This window comes from Sprattus sprattus (assembly GCF_963457725.1).
Source record: "Sprattus sprattus genome assembly, chromosome: 6".
Taxonomy (NCBI): domain Eukaryota; kingdom Metazoa; phylum Chordata; class Actinopteri; order Clupeiformes; family Clupeidae; genus Sprattus; species Sprattus sprattus.
The window spans coordinates 20531023-20551555 of NC_137925.1; the positions used below are offsets into that span (position 1 = coordinate 20531023).

Below are 20533 nucleotides of genomic sequence, written 5' to 3' on the forward strand. Positions count from 1 at the left end.
AAAGCTGGAGCGGTTTCTGCTGCCATATGATAGCATTGCAAGCTGGTGCATATGTTAAATATGTAACTATGTGTAAGAGAGTGATGGGGAAATAACGTTTAACATCCATCAGCCTGTTACACAGGCATATTAGTTACTGAATGAGAAATTACAAAATGCATTACAAACTAATTGCATCCGTATATCAAAGTAGTCATCAGCTTAACAAACTTTGTAAAACTGGAATCTACCCGTACTGTTTCATTTAAGCAAACATGCAGTCCCTTAGTTTACCTGAAATATAATTTCAGCACATCTTAAACTTCAAACCTTTATCAGGGATAAAATATGACATCAAAAGTATATTCTGCAACTGCTGAGTTATAACGTATAGTTATAAAACCCAATTAAGTGCTACCTTACCAAATTTCTCCCATCTTAAAATCCATACAAGCCATGTTTCTGAACACGCTAGAATGGATATACAGGTGAAGACAGGATATGCAGTAGAGTTTAAATGCCAAGAGAATATAACAAATGTGAGTTAACAAGACTGTCAATAATAAACATTAGGAAAGTAGTAACTTTCTGGGTAGGTTTATTTTTGTATTCAGTTACAGCTACAGATCTTCTGAGGCACTACGTAAAAGGTTGCATACCCAGTTCGGTCATAAGCACCTGGCTTTTTGCATACAGTTTTGTCATTGGATGAGTGAGGTATCCATAACCAAGTGTCCCAACTTAAGACTTACTCGCCGGGAGAAAGAACGCAGGACAGTGGTACACATAAAATGTTACATACAAGATGTTCGATCGGAAAAAATAATAAAATAAAACAACAAGAATATTTTCTGCAACAATTCATCTTGGCACAATGATGACACTGACAACATAAAACATTTTTTTCCCGCCCAGGTCAGTTATTTTTTTAAAAGGGTAGTAAACTCCTCACAAATATTGCGTTGATGTGCCCAAAAAAAAAGCATAAAAATCAGATATAATTGTTATTTTTATCATTACTCTTGGCAGAATGCAAGGAATCAACCACTACTTGAACAAAACACAAGCCATCTCAGAGTTTGGAGTTTTCCTCCAAAAAACGTATCATACTGTACATAAATATTGTCATCCATGGATTAAAAATTAACATGCAACATCCAGTTGAAAGTTACTTGGAGTATGGTAGATTTAGCAGTGTGCAATGACACTGAAGGGAAAATGTAGGGAGAACTTGAAGTCCAAATAGTAAACAAACACACATCTCTCTCAAGTTTCTAACTTTACAGGACAAAATACAGTACATCACAGCTCTTATTCCAGCAGGTCTCTTCATCTCTCATCATTAAAAATAGACTAGGTTGATTGCAGAAAAATAAATTGGGAAAAGAACAAGTTATAACTTCTGTTAGTCTTTAGACTGATTCCAGTTAGGCCTCTTTCCCTCTCTCTCTTACGCCTTCCTTCCCCTCTTAGTGTTACGACTGTGGGAGTGCAAACAGACATGCCACGTGCGTGTCCAGTTCCTGAAGTGTCATGTTGCAGGTGCAGTGTGTGTGTCTGTGAAAGCCACTCTGTGTGAGTGTGTGTGAGTGTGTGTGTGTGTGTGTGTGTGTGAGAGAGAGTGAGTGAGTGAGTGAATGTGTGTGTGTGTGTGTGTGTGTGTGTGGGGAAGGGGCAGAGAGGCAGTAGGCTGGTGCAGGTTGTTCTGAGGGAGCAGTGAGGCAGATGCCAGTGTGTGTGTAGAAGGCTTCAGTAGCAGCCGTCTTTCCACGTGTCGTCTGCAATTTTGGTCATCCCAAAAGACCTGCAATGACAGGAGACCAACATCAGTGACATGGGCCTGGGAGAGAGGGATGTCACAGCACCGCACTGCACCGCACTGCACCGCACCAACGTCAGCTAAATTATGCTCTCTGGGCCAGGACAATATGCACATGGGCTGTAAACTTGGGCAGCATAAAAACAAAACTAAAATGTCATTTTTCTTTATATGCATCAAACTTAAAAGGGACTACAGGTAATTCAAGGATTTGTGTTATTATACAGGCCTTAACTTATAATGCAATATTAATTACATGTAAAAGTTGGATTATAACTGTATGGTCATTTGTAAGACAGCCACAAGAAATACATTCTCCAGGTTCCCTTCATATTGTCAACCCTTGTGCCATGTGTCTTTACCTCCTGGGTGTCTGTGAAAGGCGCCCTCTGGAGGGTGGTGTGACTCCTGCCAGCCCTCTCCCTGGCGCCTGCTTGCCCCCCAGGCTGGTCCGGCCGGCTGGGTAGGCTCCTCCGTTAGCAGGGCCCGGGGACTGGACCCGACGCACCCCAGCGGAAGGGCCAGCCGGGACCCCAGAGGCCCCGCGTGAGGGCTGCCTTGCCTGCCCGGCAGAGCCCATGGGGCCCAGGGCCTTCACTGGAGCGCGCAGGGAGAGCGGGGAGTGGCCAGTGCTTCTCATCCGCGTGGAGGGCACACCTGTGTGGGGAGGTGGAAAGGGAGGGGTCAGGTGGAGCAGTGAGGGGAAGGAAAGACATGAACAGTGAGGAGCTCTTATGTTAAAATGATATTTCACTTCGATAAAAAAATGAACAACAATGTTCTTCATAATAAGCTGCAATTTTGGAATAAAAAGTGCGGGGAGGAGGAGAGAGGACAGATGAGAAGGAGACAAGCGAGAAGCACTTACTCTTCAGACAGACATCTAATTTTAAACTAATTTAAAAATCAATAACTTCCGTTCTATGTATTTAAAAGGTGCTACATAGAATTAAGTGTGATTTACAATTCGATTCATACCCCTTTCATTACATTAATGGTGATATTTTTCTTTTGTTACCTTGAGACTAGACAAGAAAAAGAAATTGTGACGTTATTCCTCCAAATGACCATCAGGGGGCAGTACACTACACTTATAAAAAAAATGCAGCTGTGCAACTATAGTAGCTCTGACGGCTTTATAGTTCAGAGAGAGAAGACCAAAGACTCTGAGCAAAAGCGATCATTGAGTTGCATTTTTACTCAAGTTAGAAATTAAAAGCAAACTAGTTCCGCCCACCCTTTCAATACAATGAATGGATCTAAAAGTACACAAACATGCTTTCTATATGACACAAGTTTGACTGTAAATCCCAACTCACCAGGTTCCAGGTGGAGGTTAACTGTTGTGTTTGAGACAGAGGGCAACCAGTAAGTGAGAAAAATTGTGCTTGACGCATTGAGCTGAAGGAAGGATGCTTCATGAAAAACTTGGGAGCATGAGGTAGGCCAGTAGGGGAGGAAAGGCTGTGGGAGGTGTAGGGTGGAAATGGGGGCAGTGGGGGGTAGAGTTTGGGTAGGGCTGGTACCGACCTGTGGAGGGGGACTGGGGCAGGCGTGACATGCGGTTGCCGGAGCTTTGCAGGTTAGCCTCCATGCTGCGGCTGTTTCTGACTGCTTCTAAGGAGCGCAGGCTGGTACGTGGCACCAGGTTAGGCATGCTGTGCCTCAACTCCTCTGGAATATCACACACACACACACACACACACACACACACACTCTTGAAGTCAGACCACATCCATACAATGCTAACTAAAAAAACTACTTAAAGCAAGACCTCTACCTGTTACAATAGACATGTTATAGTGACCTAAATTAATATATAGCGTCTAAACTACTAAAACTTCATCACAGTAAATAAACTGACTAAACTTGTAAATGGAGGGAAAGTAATTTACCCAGGCTAATTATTTTGATGTTAAATAAGCACTAGTGTAAACAAGCCAACATCGATTCTAAAATGACATTTTTTCCCTCCAAACTGGCCCCACCGGATCGACCCACTGTGCTTCCCAAGTTTTGTTGTCCGCAAATCTTTCACATTATCCATCAGCAAAGATCATGTGAGGGGTACTGCTGCTGCTGTAGCTGTGAGTAAGCCTCAGACAAGATTCCTCATGTGTAGCCATGCACGGTGCTCATGACAATAAATAGCGTTGCCATGTATGAAGGTCCGGTGCCAATACAGAACGCCAATACAGAACGTCAGTACTCGTGTCGGTCCAATATGCCATATTGCCATACCCCTTGCATACTGTGCGGCTAGCTTATAGACCAGCTATCTATCCTATTCACCTCTCACAATGTACATCATGCACTCTTACCTTCACTGCGGGCATACTTGAGGAGCTCAGCGCCGGGCCCTTGGAGGGAGCGCCGGGGTGTGTGTGTGCGCGGGGGCGGCCCCATGCGTCCGTAGTCGTGGGAACTGCTGGGGGACTGGCAGCGGGGCGAGCCCATAGGCGAGGCTGAGCAGCGGGGCCGGCGCTGGCCCAGGCTCGGGGGGCAGTAGCCAGCATCCTCCTCGTCCTCCAGGCTGTAGGAGTCCAGCTCCTGGTCGCTGTAGGCACCGCCACCGCCGCCGCCACCAGTTCCACGCCGCAGGGACTGCAGTGAGGCAGAGGAGCTACGGCGGGACGCGGTGGCCGAGCTGGAGGCGTAGTCCTGACGGAGGCCTAAGCACACACACACACACACACCAACGTTAATACCAGGTAGTTCAATAAAATCTAAACTAAACACACTACCATACACACAAAGATATAAGTCTGCAAAGCCAAACAGAAACAACTGTACAAACACATATGCACATACATATGACTTTGTATCAATACACCCTCACAAATCATAAGTAGATGTGACCACACCAACAAGCTTAGGTACACACACACACACACACACACACACTTTAAAATTTCTCTATGAGTCTATGAGTTTCGGTGGATGTCTGTGGATTTTACAGTAAGAGTTGCTGATTTTTGCTTTGAAAACTTGTTTAAATGTATCCTCCATTCCACGACCAGTAATGCTAAGCATTTTCTCCAGGCAGAGGGAACATCACAGCAATTATAAAAATGGTACTTTCAAAATCCACAATCCCCCACAGATAGTTTCTAACACTGAGAGAGGACAGAATACACTTTGAAGATCTTCAAGCACAGCCAAACTGCACAAACCAGGTAAAAAGCTGACATCCCCTCTTTAATCTACAATATGCACTGAATGTGACATAAATTTGAATATGGAAGTAAGTTTGAGAACACCAACTCTCTAACTCTTTGCAGAGATAGAGCACACTCAGATATCAGTCTTTGGGTCTCACACACACACACACACACACACACACACACACACACACACACGTCGTTCCACTCACTCTCCTCCTGCAGGCGGGCCATGATCTGGACATCGGTGAGGTCCTGTAGCTTGTAGCCCATGGAGATGGAGTCATCGGAGGTGCTCAGCTCGCTGTCTATAGACGACTGGGAGCTCAATGCCGAGTGCATACTCATGTAGCCTATACATACACAGAGACACATGGCTTTCAATACAGCATCTGCATACACAAACATACATGCACACAGGTATGCAGATTTACATACAGCATGCACAAACACACACTATCATTTGGCTTTAAATACACCATGTGCACATATAAATCAACAAACACACACACACACACACACAATGAACAATACAGCTTTCAGTGTACTCTTGCTTTCAAACAGACACACAGAGACAGATCGCGGTCCAGTTTTAGACACATGCTTACCCCCACACTTCACAGATCACAGAACCAGAGTGGGTAAGTATTCAGTTCCTATGATTCAACTCTAGTTAGACGCCTCACACCAGTCAACACACATCAGTGCCATTTCAGAGATACACTGGGAGAGTTCGGCCTCCATCTCTTTCTCTCTCTCTCTCTCTCTCTCTCTCTCTCTCTCTCTCTCTCTCTCTCTTTCTTTCTGTGTGGATATTTGCATGGATGACATGCCACTGTTATTAACGACCCAGTGGCCACGCTTCTCATTTCTGTCCCTGCCTGGCAGTCAGGATTACCCAAGGGGGAGGAGTGGCAGAGTGGCATTTAAGGCTACGTCCACACTAATACGTTTTAGATAATAGTTAAAAAATGCCTCACTATTTCTATGTTCATGCCTGGCGTCCAGACTACTCCAGAGTTTTCAAGCCCCTAAAGCGGACTTGAAATGCTGCGGGCGTCGTTTTAGTTTGAAAACTCTTGGGTTGCGTCTAAGATCTGGATGGGACGTATCGGTCATGACGTATCCTTCCCTGATTCGTCAAGCAACCCTTTTCCGGAAGAAAGCAAACAGCATCAGCCTCGATGCCCAGGGGTGAATGCAACATGGATAACAACTTACAAATGTTGCTGACCTTGTTGTCTTTGCTTTAGCTGTTGTTCCTTGTTCGTAGAATTTTCTTTAACTGAGCAACCAACTGCAGAGTAGAGAATTTGCTTCCTGTTTACACCAGCAAGCACATACTCAGCGTACGTGAGTGGTCATGTGTTTTCAGGCGTGTTTAGTATGGGCAAAGATAATTTCTGACACGGAGCTCAAGCATTTGTTTGTACAGAGATTGTTTTAATTTTAAAACGCCATTTTAAAATGAAAATGTATTTGTGTGGGCATAGCCTAAGTGTGTCTGTATGTGCGTGCATGAGCTCAATACACAATTTACCACTGGGTTCCAGTAATGGGAACATAAGGACATGAATTATATATAGGTGTGTGTGTGTGTGTGTGTGTGTGTGTGTGTGTGTGTGTGTGTGTGTGTGTGTGTGTGTGTGTGTGTGTGTGTGAGAGAGAGAGCGAGAGAGAGAGACTGCTGTTCCTCTGATGACATCCACTGTCAGTCAGCAAAACCTCAGCATTTCACAAAAGAAGCATGTGTCCATATAAGGTCAAGCCGCTTCCTTTTACAGCACAGAAGCCAGAAACAGTGCCTTCACCAATTCAATGCAATCACCAGAGAAAGAGGGGGAAACATAATGGGCCTTGACGTATGAAAAAAATGCAGAGATGTGTGGGAATGACTAGTGCAGGCAACACACACACCCTTAAATAACACCGCATTAAATCACACCCACAGCATAACACACTCACCCAGACAAGAAATGGCCAAAAAAAAAAACATTCCAACACCCTTGGGGCTGTTGCTGACCTTGTACAGTTAGTGTGTGTGCGTGTGTGTGTGTGCGCACGTGCATATGGCATGCATGCATACTTGTGCGTGAGAGAACATCATTAAGGGTGTCAGGTGGTGATAGGAAGTGTGTGTGTGTGTGTGTGTGTGTGCTTGCGCATGTATGAATGCATGCATGCATACATGTGTGTGAGAGTAGAACACAGGGAGTGTTAGGTCATGCCATACCTGAGCTGCCACAGGTTAGTAGCGTTTTGTTAGTGGATTTGTGGTACCCAGGTGAGAGGGAGGCTTCTGCCGTGGAGCCCACGGAACACTGGGAGGGGCTGGAGTACACGTTCCTCCATCGAGACGCCGCTGCAAAACACACCACACACACACACACACACACACACACACACACACACACACACACACACACACACACACACACACACACACACACACACAGAGTTAGTCATACAACATTTACATTCAAAACACATTTCGGTCTACAAATGCTAGAAAATACATGCAAGTGTTTGAGGGATATGTGGAATACATAATGTGTGTACTGGGTGGCAATGTTCTACTTAGAATTTTTTTTTTGTTTAGGAGCAAATGAAAAGTTTCACATCCAAAAATCTGAATCAAGATACTGAATTTGAATTTGGGCAAGGTCCTGTTCATCGCCCTCTTGTCCACACAGACACACACCTTGTAATTGATAACAGACTGACGGTACTCCATCATACACACACACACACCTGATTTTATCTGAAAAAGAACACACACGCCAGTTTTCCACAAAGCGTTAGGCAAACAGAATACATTCTCCCTTGAGCTGGACTGACACTTGACACAAAAGGTCAAGATGTCAACAATGATCATCCGACCCAGAGTGTCAAACCAACATCAACCAACTACAATACACTTCTATACCCTTTATCTACCACCCTCAACAAATCCACAAATCATGCCTTGTCAGTCTGTTATTTTCATTTCACCAATTTTCACCCAATGTCTGACCTCAACCCCAAGATCTCTGACCTCAACATCGTGACGATCTATGAGGATAACCGAGAGGAACAGAGTGAGAGGTGTGAATCACTGACCTCACGATTCAATTACAATTCAATTACAATTCAAAGGGTAGCTAACATAGCTAATCGATTATAAAACAATTCTTAATGAATCACGATCATCAGCTTGTCCTATTAATAAATACAAACCCTCAGGACTTACATTACAGCTGTTTTAAAAATGCAGGCCTTTGTCTAAACGCTTAATAATTTGTAGGCAACAAAAATGTCACTTCCCAATAAAAACAAATTCACAAAAAACAAAACGCTCTATTAGGCGTACAGGATAATTCAATTACTGTCCTATTTATATGAAAAAAAAAATGATAAGATCAAATATGATTATCCATCCCATCAGCCAGAGGCACCATCAGGATTCTGATTCATATAATGTTATAATCATACAGTCCCGCTCAGCAGTATTGGCACCCCTAGTGAATATGAGCAAACAGGCAATGAAAAAAATATGTCTTTGCTGTTTATCCTCTTGGTCTTCCACTCAAAATATTCATAAAAATCTTACCTTTTCATTGAGGTAAAATAATTGAGAGAAAAAGTTAATTTTTTTACATTAAATACATATTATTCTTCAAAACATGTGTGCACAGGTATTGGCACCCCTTAATTAAATGTTTTGTGCAGCCTCCCTTTGCCAAGACAACAGCTCTGAGTCTTCTCCTATAATGCCTGATAAGGTTGGTGAACACATGGCACGGGATCTGACACCATTCTTACATACAGTATCTCTCCAGATCCTTCAGATTCTGAGGTCAACGCTTGTAGACTCGGCTTCAGCTCATCCCACATATTTTCTTTGGGGTTTAGGTCGGGGGACTGTGATGGCCATGGCAAAACCTTTATTCTGCGGCCGGTGAACCATTTTTGTGTTGATTTTGAGGTATGCTTCGGATCATTGTCCTGCTGGAAGGTCCAACCATGGCCCATTTTAAGCTTACTAGAGGGTGCTTTTCTGTATGGCTATCTTTCTGTCTACGCCAAACCCACCTTTGTTGTTTTTGCCAAAAAGCTTTATTTTGGTCTCATCTGACCATTTAACTCAGTCCCATTGAAAGTCTGACTTCCATTTGGCAAACTGTAGGCACTCTAGTTTGTTGTTGATTGACAGCAGAGGCTTTTTTCTGGCAACCCTTCAAAACAACCTGTGGTGATGTTGGTGGCGTCTGATGGTAGTTTTGGAGACTTTCTACTAATGTCTGCAATTCTCCAGCTGTGATCCTTGGAGATTATTTTGCCAGTTGAACCATCCTCCTCACGGTGCGTGGGGTCAATGTACACACACGTCGTCTTTCAGGCTGATTCTTAACATCACCTGACGCTTTAAACTTCTTTATTATTTCCATGATAGTGGAAATGGGTATTTTCAACTGGTACGAGATTTTCTTGTGTCCATTTCTTGATTTGTGCAGCTCAACAACTTTTTATTGCACATCGTCACTGTGTTCTTGGGTCTTTCCCATTGTGATGAATGACTAATGGAATTTGGCCTGTGTCATCTCATATTTGTACATCAGTGGAACAGGAAGTCATGGTTAACCTCTTAAGAGTTCATAATTAAACAAGTGAACTTAAAAATGTAAAACATGACTGGAAATATACTTCAGTTAGATTTCAATTATAAGATTTTTCTAGGGGTGCCAATAATAGTGGTACACATGTTTTTGTAAAAAATATTTATCTCAACCGTTGTTTTCTCAAACAATAATTTAACTTCAATGTAAAGGTAAGATTTTTGTGAATATTTTGAGTGAAACACCAAGAGGATAAACAGCACAGACATATTTGTTCATACCCTGTTTGCTCATATTCACTAGGGGTGCCAATACTGCTGAGCGGGACTGTATGTCATATCATCCAACTTAATACTTGGTAGTTTGAAGGACTGCTCCAGCCAAACAATGACTTGGCTGACATTTCCCTGCTTAATAAACTCAGCTTCATAAACGTTTTCTTTCTATTTTAAATCACTCAGATTACAGCTAGCCAACTTGCTTGCACTGAACCCAATGACAGAGCTGACTCATCCATGGAGTTACATGTAGTATGTATTGCCAGTAACAGCAATTGACATTTCATTCACTGATATCTATGGCGATCACAATGTAATGATTTGTTTACATTAACTGTAGGTAGTGGGTGTTACCTGTAAATTAACTTGTCCTTCATCATTACAACTTCATATTGTAATGAAATGGGTTTGAATAAGTCTTCTCAAATGAATTATTCTGGCATTATTACGCTATTTGAAATATTCTTTAATTTCCCTGCATCCATGCAAAAGTTTTCATGTAAGAATCATGATGCATCGATACAGCAATCCTTTTCTCCATCACTAAACGGGACCTATGCCACTGACCCCTGAAGTAACATTAGCTCAGGACACCTGAAGACCAGGTGAGTGTGGAAAAGTGTGGCCTGCCCAGACAGAGAGACCAGTGTCTGAAGACACATACATTTGCATTCATTGATTTTTAGCAGACACCTCCATCAAATGCCATTTACAGCACAATGAAGGAATTGTTTTAATATTAGTGCTGTATGGGAACAAACCAATAAAATGTATTAATTGAGTAGATGCTTTAATCCATAGTATAGCACAGTACAGATATACTATTTATCTATATGCATTTTCTTGGGCACCAAACCGATACATGCAGCGTCAGCCGATATCGACTTTGTTCTAGCAGTTGAGCTACATGTGGGTAATGCCTTGCTCTAGTTAAGCCACAGGACAAGACCACAGGTCCTGTGTGATACTGGGGTAGAGAGGCTGCTGTGTGTGTGTGTGTGTGTGTGTGTGTGTGTGTGTGTTTGGCAGTGAACTAGTTGCTGAGGCATAGCAGGGCAGGGCAGATAACCCAACACTGGGGCCTTGGCTAATGATGTGCCTCAGTGCGTCAGCCACGCTGCTGCTCAGCTGGGAGTGGGCGCGGACAGCAGCTGACCACATTGTTAATAATGGATCTCAGAGACAGGTAGACCATTACACCGACACACACACACACACACACACACACACACACACACACACACACACACACACACACACACACACACACGAACTCTGGCAGACAGTCATGATTGAGAGACAAACTTTCAATCACACACACACACACACACGTAGGCTGAAAGAGCGATGACAAATACTGTACACACAAAGCAGGTAGACATACTATCCTAAACGCTCCAGGGGCTGCTGTAGAGTGCTACACCATTGAAACCTACACCACCACCTTCTCTCTCTCTCTCTCACACACACACACACACACACACACACAGTCTCTGAACAGTAAATAAGACTGCAGGAAGGTTTCGCTGGAGGAAAGGGCCCAGCCTTTAGCACACAGAACACAAGTCAAGAGCACATGATGGGAGGGACAAAGTGCAGGCACCACACCCATCTACCTACCACACACACACACACACACACACACACACACACACACACACACACACTTTATCTGTCTGTAGTATCAGTACACACCTCAACACACACACACACCTGATGCAAATTACTTCCATTAGACAAAGCACAATGAAAGTGAGCTTGTCAGTTCCAGCATGGCTGATCATATCTAGCCAGACCTTTACACAACAACGTTAGCCATTCCCATGAACCATTGCCATCCAGGAAGAGAAGAGAAAGTGCAATGGATCGCCACATCACCTGTTATTTGCATAGAGAGGGTTTTAAATGTTCAGGTTCGGTTTCATGACCTGGGGTTGACTGACAACGCCACACAAAGACAAGGGGGAAAGGGTGCGTGAGGGACCATGATAACACACTGGTTATCAATTTGGCTTTTTCTATGCCCCCTAGGGAAGAAGGATTTCACAGAGAGAGAGCTCATAGTCTTGCTTGGTTCTTGGGTTTGTCAGTGACAGACTCTGTGTGTAGGTGCAGAGAAGAATATGTCCTCATACTCTCATACCAAGGTCAATATGAAAAGCTGTGTCTAAGTTGGAGTGAGTGTGTGTGTGTGTGTGTGTGTGTGTGTGTGTGTGGGTGGGTGTGTGTGTGTGTGTGTGTGTGTGTGTGTGTGTGTGTGTGTGTGTGTGTGTACGTGGGTGTGTACGTGTGTGTGGCCTACATTGGTCCAGCCGGTTGATGAGGGTTTTGCAGGCCACCTCGGTCTCTGGGCTTGGATGATCCAGGACCTGCCGGCACCACTTCAGAGGGGACCCGGGACCCTGCTCCGCCGCATGCTTCTTCGGGGACACATACAGCCTGGAGATAGGAAGAGAAAAAGAAAAAGAGAGAGATTACATTCAGTCATCAGCTGTCTGATGAGGCTCTTCTTCCTCACTTGTTGTCACACTACTACACAAAAAAGATTTACAGCCATATTTCTTAAAGGCACAATATGCAACAATTATGCTTCAGGATTAGGGTTAGGATAAGCAGTTTAACCTTAAAATAACAGCATAAAAAAAATTGGGGTGCTACAATGACTTTTAATATGGAGAATTGCGTCCGTGCCAATGGCATAGCAGGGTCGATAGGCATATAACTGCGTTCTGTAGTTTTGCCTGCCGATGCCCGCCGACCTGACTTTGATTACCTTCTGCCGACCTAGTAAGTAGCTTATTTGCCGTCTTACTTAGTCTTGTGTTGCACATGATTGATGTTTGACTGTGTAAGGACAGTCGTTGAGTAATTAGTTTGTCATAATGTCAAAGTCAGCACATTTCAAGAGATTTCGTTTGTTTTAGCTGCTAGCATACCTTTAGCGAATAGCTATTAATCCTTAATGCACCTTTAATGTCATACGTGCTCTGCAACACAGACAATGAAAAGACTGAGGAAATTTAAAAAAATCATGACTGCGACAGATGGTTGAGAGATAAATAAATACAAATGTTGTTATGCCACAGAGCCAGGTGTGTGGGTTATGTCCAATGGGCTCAAATCTGCTCAGCTTTTTAATGACCTGTCTGGTATGTGTGTGTCTGTGTGTGTGTCTGTGTGTGTGTCTGTGTGTGTGTCTGTGTGTGTGTCTGTGTGTGTGTCTGTGTCTGTGTGTGTGTCTGTGTGTGTGTCTGTGTGTGTGTCTGTGTGTGTGTGTGTGTCTGTGTGTGTGTGTGTGTACGTCTGTGTGTGTGTCTGTGTACGTCTGTGTGTGTGTCTGTGTGTGTGTGTGTGTCTGTGTGTGTGTGTGTGTACGTCTGTGTGTGTGTCTGTCTGTGTGTGTGTGTCTGTGTGTCTGTGTGTGTGTGTGTCTGTGTGTGTGTGTCTGTGTGTGTGTGTCTGTGTGTGTGTGTCTGTGTGTGTGTGTCTGTGTGTGTGTGTGTGTGTCTGTGTGTGTCTGTGTGTGTCTGTGTGTGTCTGTGTGTGTCTGTGTGTGTCTGTGTGTGTCTGTGTGTGTCTGTGTGTGTCTGTGTGTGTCTGTGTGTGTCTGTGTGTGTCTGTGTGTGTCTGTGTGTGTCTGTGTGTGTCTGTGTGTGTCTGTGTGTGTGTGTGTGGGCGTCTCTCATTAATGTCACCGTGACAATTCATTTGCTCACCTGAGCAACATTAACCACTTTCCAAAACCCCAGAGGAACTCACTGCATTCCCTTAAATCTGGTTACACAGGTCTCTGCAGTCATGAGAGGCTTAACAAACCTAAGACGACAACAAATACAAAACAATCTCCTTCTTATGCCAACGCTGCAACTTGTGACTGGCAAAACACGTCAGACTAACCAAATTCTCCAGTCTGCCTTCTAGTGGCCCGTCAGCGGTTACTGAAATAGAAAATGCTTTGGTGTCAAATGTAGAAATTAGACAAAACAACTTTTAGGACAAAGAAAAAAAGCTGTTCCCTGACCGGGAATCGAACCCGGGCCGCGGCGGTGAGAGCGCCGAATCCTAACCACTAGACTACCAGGGACTGTCTGTGAGGGCTTCACAGCTTGCTTTAAGTAGGCTCAGGAGGGGGCTGAGGGGCCATGCGCACAGGGGGGGGGGGGGGGGACAGCTGACGGCGCCACTCTGTGAGGAAGCACTGCACACCTCAGCAAGTAGAAGCAGCAGCCGCTGAGACAGGCAGCATAACAGTCTCCACGTCACAGGACACACACACAGGCCATGAAGTTTTTATGGTAGCAACATTTCTGCTCCAAACAGGCCTATCAGTAGACCAAATAAAATTTGACTTTGAGAAACACTGCATTCAAGATACGAGATACTCTTAAAACTATGTAGGATAAGAACACACAGTCATTCAATCTCTCTCTAAAGGGTCTCAAACCAAATAATGACGTAGTTGTGATTTCAACAGCACGTACACACACAGCAAAGACTTTTCTGCCCAAGTGACAGACACTTATACTGCCAGCCCTGCATTACACAGACACTACTGTAGGGAACTCTGCCTCCGGTTGACACACACACACACACACACACACACACACACACACACACACACACACACACACACACACACAGTCAACTTGACATACCATCTCACAGCTGTGCTGGATTTCCCTCTCACTTTCTGTGACTGTGTGTGGGTGTGTATAAGTGTGTGTGTGTGTGTGTCTCACACACACACACACACACACACACACACACACACACACACAGAGAACCTCTAGGAAGCCTCATATGCAGCATTCACATGCTCTTCAGGGAAATAAGTGCACACATTCACAAATCACATAACCATAGTCAAAATGTATTCTCTCATGCATGTTTTCCCATAGCCCTGTCCTACAAAATGACTCATTATATTCACCATCAATTATCACTACAATGTTATATGGCGTCCAGTCCCAATAGCAATGACTACAGAACAAGCGGCTAGGTCTTCACACTAGTGTTTAGTTTGGTTGGTCTTAGCATAAAATCATAAAGATTTTAAATAATAAAATCAGAACGCACTCTCTAATGAGCTTGTAGGTACTCAAGATTTACTCTGTCACTTGAGCAAGAATGCAGTTGTGGTCAAGGTGTCCATGCATTAGCAAGCCCCATTTCACCTCAATCGCACCGCACCTTGGGATTCAAATACATGGAATCCCAAAAGCATGGAATCCTCGACTTGCTTCCCCTGACAAAACAAACATATAGCTGTGCACCAGTGAGCTCATCCGCTGCCAAGTTCATCAAAGGCCTTTTCAAAGCCACTGCAGCGAGGAGGCGGAGGGGAGGGTGTCATCCATACAAAAGGCCCTGTCGGATGAGACTCATCCAGTCCTTTACAGGGGGAACACACACACCCACCCACCCACACACACACTCAAACCCCCACACACAGAGAGAGAGAGAGAGAGAGAGAGAGAGAGAGAGAGAGAGAACACACAGCTCCTGCTGGGAAGAACATAATAATATAGAGCGCTGCATTGAGGTCATGGTTCCTGTTTTTTTTCTCTCTCTAGAGTCTAGAGAGATCGGAAAAAAAGAGCGCAAAAAGAGAGAAAGCGAGACAGAGCGTGAGAGTGAGAGAGAGAGGATGGGGGGGGGGGGGGGGGGGGGGGGTGGCATCGAAGGAGAGCTCATGAGAAGAGAAAAAAAAAAAAGAGTGCCATCCCAAAAATCACTCCGAAGGATTTGGCATTGTGTGAGCCCTGGGTTAGGAGTCTCCACTGTGCCAGCGCTGAGCTCAGTGGCATCAGGGAGGGGAGCGGGATCGGGAGCAGGAGCAGCCCTCAGGGAGGGGAGCGGGAGCAGAAGCAAGAGCAGCACTCAGTGAACTGCTGCTGTTCACCCCCAACACCTCAGCTGCTGACAGGGCCGCAGTCCGCATCCCTGCCAAGGCACCCACAGCCAAGCATATGTTTTTTTTTTTAGGTAGAGCCCTTCATCTTAGCTTACAGAGCAACAAACCTGATTTATCTCCTAATCTATAGCTACTATTTTCCACGCTTTATAACAGGTAGCCTACTCTCTAGCGAAGAGACCTGAACAGGCAGCGTAATCGGTAATCAGACCAAACATCGGAACATCAACCTAAAGGAATGCAATGAAGCCCATCAATATTTTATATCCACAGCTTTATGAGAGTTCACTGCACGAGTTGGAGACTAGGACTGGACCTCTTCCAGCATGAAAAGCAAAGTCCCATGTTCACTTTCTGATAATTATAAGACAGAAGAGGTATTTTTGCAGCAAAAAAAGACAAATACAAGGAATAAGGGACAACTGCCATGTCAAGTAATGACACAAAGCACATAGCCTTGATATGGATCTTTTAGCGGTTCTTCATTGGCTGCTTAATCCAAATTGATGGACTTACTACACAAATTGATGCGTAGCCTTCTCAGAGAGCCTCTTAAATCCCTTGAGCTATAGCTTTACTGCGGCTGTAAGGCTTCATCCAAGTCTTTTCCAGTCTGCTTCTGGTCCTCAATCCTTATGTCTGCCCATGATTGACCTTTGAAGTGACCCATCCCTGAACCACTGACCCCGCTACACTACCCACTACGCACGCACACACGTACGCACACAAACACACAAACACAAACATACACGCACAGACATACACGTAGACGCACACCACTCTCAGTACCAATCAGAAAGAACAGGATCACATGTGGCCTAAGTCCACCCAAAGCAGTTTACCGGGTCTGGCCAAAGCAGCTTACCGCCACTAACCGGATTAGCCCGTGCTGTGGTTGTGTTTGCCCCATGTATAACATATGGAAGAAGGCTAATGATGTGAAACTGAGAATAAGTCTGCGCTGTCTTTGCCATTCCAACCCCAGCGTAAGCTGCTAACTAGCCAGCAGCAAACAATGGGCTACCTGTTTAGAGACAGCAAAAAAAAATGCATTATGGGATAACTGTGTGTGGATTGGTGGGAAGAAACATTTATCCCGTCATCCCCTATATGTAGGCCTATACTAGGGAGAGATATGGATTAGGATAGGAATGGATTGTACAGGCTACGCTGTATTACTGAACGGGTCTAGAGATCAGAATATCTCAGACTACAGCAGCTGGAACACACAAATACGGCCCAAACTGAGGAATGGTGTTACGTTTGTGGTGTTGGGATAAAGTAACCAAATTAAAATTACACGGTTTCTTTGATACTCATGAAAGAAAAACAAGTGGATGCTTTTCTGATTTTGCCAGACAAACAGAACACTGGCATTTTCAAGCAGACATGCCCAGGAGGAGAAGCACTCACTCTCCGCAGGGACACACACTTTCTTTCTTTCTCTATCAGTCGGTCAGTCAGTCTCAGTCCCACACCTCCCATCCTCACTCACATGGACAGGAGGGCAGCGCTGTACAATACCCTAAGTGCATCACGTTGGCTGGTCACTCTGTAAACAGAGGCTCACACTCCCTCAGCTCTCCCCATCTCTCTGTCCATCTTCCTTGCGGTCTTTCTCCCCCTCTCTCCTTCATCCTGCCCTTTCTCTCTACTGGTTCAAGTCTCTCATCCTCTTTCGCTCGCTCATCTTCATTTCTCTCTTTTCCTCTCTCTAACTGACATTTTCTCTCCGCTCCTTCATCCTCCCTCCAAACCTCGCTCCACTTCTGAGCTTAGTGAATCATGCTGCACAGCGCAGAGCAGCATTGCTCGGATCAGTGCATCAAGAGGAACACACACACACACACACACATACGAACACACACACACACAGTCCTACAGTACATACAAAACTCCCATGATGCCACGTTATGCCCCCCTGTTAACCCCTGAGACGGATATAATAATCCATTTAAATTCTCTCTCAAATTCTCCCAGATGAGTCCTGTGTGCCAGTGTGGTCTGTGAAGAAGATGTGGAGATGTGGTGAGCGGGGCTGAAACGGGAGCACGAAAGGCCCACTGAAGCAGAAACACGCCGGCGGCCAAAATGCATTATTGTTTCTCAGGAGGCGTTTAATGAATGCTGATTGGGAATGAAGAAACAGTGGAAGTGCACTACCACCAAATGAATGTGCTTTTAATACCACCAGCAGTGGCGGTCACATTCAAATGATGCATGCAAAACACTGGGAAAACATGCAAAGGTTTCTATGCCTGTCACAACATAGCATGACCTACAAAGTTTTTTCGTTGAGCAAAAGCTCATTGATATGCTCTCTGCAAACGACTTCAGGCAGCCCTTAAGCAGATCCACAGGAAGCTCAGAAAACTGGGCATGCACTCTTCAAGAGCGGTTTGGGATGTTGACGATTTTGATGCTTACTGCTTCCACTGAAAAAATGTACCTTAAGGGGTCGTACATATTGACATCAGTAGGTCTGTGGTCATCACATATAAAAATTGCTGAGAAGCAACTATGCAAGTATGTGCAGACCAACTGAGAGAGCTGTTGTACAATTCACTCTTTTACATGCACAATCGAGAGCTGGCCTACTCTGCTTGCTGTGAATTCACTACAGCCATGGGGCTCCGTTAAGTCCTATTCAGAGGGTGCAAACTTCAACCCCATGGCTGAATGTGTCCTCCTCTGGACAAACAGAAGGGCAATTCATTCCCCCAAATAACGTAACCGCTTTTGTGGGGAGCAGGCAACGGATGTGCAGTGAGTTTGCAGTTGCAGCCTTGTGTGATGTCAAAGCAAACACTGGTAAAGTGTTGGTAAAACCATCCTTAGACTCAAACAAACAAGACTGGATCCGTAAAAAAAAAAAAGGCACCTACCAGCTGTCCTCGTCCTCTGCCTCGACACAGTCATCAAGGTCCAGCACCTCCACCTCGTCCAAGCCGGAATGGTCTATAACGGCACCGCTCACACCTAGCGTCTCCGACTCACAGCTCTCCTGAGAGGGACTAGACTGGGGCTGTCCTGGGGACAGTTCCTCGGTGTTGCCGCTACCGCAGGTGAGATGAAAGCAGGCAGAACCAGCGTGCTCTTCGTCGTCTTCGTCCTCTAGCCTAGTGCCATCGGGCAGCGGGGACATGTCCTCGATGCTATTGCTACTGCTTTCCGGCTGGGGGGACAGCTCAAAGTCCCTGCCACTAACCTCACCGCCGTCCTCCGTCGTAACGGAAGAGTTTGTTACTCCTTCGCAGAGTGTCCTTTGGTTATTTATGTTGCTACCGGTCGTTGCGAGATTGACGTTGAGAACTTTGGTGCCCCTGTTGCGCAGTGTTTGGTTCTGAACCTCCAGTCTCCGCACTAGCTCCTGCAACTTGCGGACCTCTTCTAGCTCCACCCCTGCAAGCTCTTGTTCGGTTTCATAGCCGGGCTCCACGCTTTCCATGTGCCCGCTGGTACTGCCGCCATTGTCGGCTGTCTGGACCACATTTCCACTGTCCGGAACCACCATTCTCCCCAGCTCCTGCAAAATAGTGGGACTTGGAATGTTAGCTTACTTTCTGAGCTCCTTCAATGGATTGCCCAAACGCAAAGCCACCTTTGAATAAACAAGTCTGGAGAGATTAACCAACGGCACTCCAACATAGGTAACAGCCTATTGTGAAACTTTGACCTGCACGGTGCTACTCTAGATCACAAATATGTTCCCCAATTACAAACCCACGCTGCAAGCGCAAGAGACAGATTAGTGAATACACGAAAGCTAGTTACCAAGTCAACCAAAGCAGTACGATGCCATCATCTTATGTTGATCAACAATGAAGCACACGTTAACCGAACACGAACTGCAGTTCATGTTAAACAAACAAACGTCCTTTTTTGCAGCGTGGCAATATCTCAGGCATTAAAAGAAACTGCATAGTTAATTAGCTAACATTTTCTCTTTTGCTTCAAGCAGGCTAATGGCATGGTAGATATAACTGAATGTTACAGCGATCAGTGACCTATTGTACATTGCGATGAATCAATCATGTAACGTTAGCCAACTGTCCGGCAAATGTTCAGTAATAAAGTCAACGTTGTACAGTAGCCAAACGAAGTCAACTGACCATTGCAGGACTTTTCAGTTCCAAGCAAATCGTTTCAATATAATGTCCACAATCAGACTCTGAGCTAATCTACCCGTGCAGATGCCCTCATTTCTAATTAGTTGGCTAGTAACCGTCGACTAAGCTAGCTGTAAAGCAAACAGCAAAACAAAACCTACCGCCGCCGGTGTGTGATCCGTAATGTCCGAGGATGTCTGAATTAACGTTAACGAGATTTTGCGTTGTTTTTCATCGATTCAGATACCGTTGCATTGTCGTAAAATGTGGTTGGACAGGCACGATTCATCGGAAAATAAATCTCACAGGTCCCCTTGTTACCTTACCCCAAGGTATCTACCTACAGACGCTAGTTAGCTGATTTAGCTAGCAAAGTGGCTAACTATTGCCCAGCTTACTAGCTTGGCTGATACCAGAGATGGGTCATGCCTGAACGATGGGGAATAAACCAATCAGAGGCTTTAACCCGCCTATTTGCAGGGAGAACATTGTTATGGAGCGCCACCTGTAGGTAACTCAGACAACATGTATTTTAAACCTAATGGTGTATTTAAACCAAACAGCAGGTGGCAGCAAAATATTAAAGACTCCAGAGAATTGATTTGAGTTCATCCATATTGGTTTCGAGGGTACAAACATGTGTGGTCGTTAAAACCACAATAGGTCTAATCTGTAGCC

The 20533-nt window shown here is 44.9% G+C and overlaps 1 protein-coding gene across 2 annotated transcripts; it reads right to left on the reverse strand.

Annotated features, from left to right (window-relative positions):
• Nucleotides 1-593: 593 nt before the first annotated feature.
• LOC308366903 (SLAIN motif-containing protein-like) lies at nt 594-20226 on the reverse strand. 2 transcript variants are annotated; one of them, XM_080840695.1, is made up of 9 exons: nt 20017-20226; nt 18632-19272; nt 12135-12271; nt 7193-7321; nt 5172-5312; nt 4120-4470; nt 3329-3472; nt 2161-2455; nt 594-1783 (listed from the first exon to the last, which is right to left on the reverse strand). In XM_080840695.1, the coding sequence occupies exons 2-9, from the start codon at nt 19258-19260 to the stop codon at nt 1729-1731; spliced, it is 1881 nt and encodes a 626-aa protein (XP_080696821.1). In that variant the 5' UTR covers nt 19261-19272; nt 20017-20226; the 3' UTR covers nt 594-1728. The 2 variants fall into 2 exon arrangements, with proteins under 2 accessions (XP_080696821.1, XP_080696822.1); XM_080840696.1 differs by lacking the exon at nt 3329-3472.
• Between the last annotated feature and the right edge of the window lie 307 nt (nt 20227-20533).

What these genes read in the sequence shown, in the direction of transcription:
- LOC308366903 (XM_080840695.1), bottom strand. Translation starts at nt 19,260, where the DNA reads ATGGTGGTTCCGGACAGTGGAAATGTGGTCCAGACAGCCGACAATGGC. An exon ending in CAAGTATGCCCGCAGTGAAG is followed by an intron (nt 3,473 to 4,119) that starts GTAAGAGTGCAT and finishes GTGATATTCCAG; the next exon opens with AGGAGTTGAGGCACAGCATG. An exon ending in GCCCCAGTCCCCCTCCACAG is followed by an intron (nt 2,456 to 3,328) that starts GTCGGTACCAGC and finishes CTCCCCACACAG; the next exon opens with GTGTGCCCTCCACGCGGATG.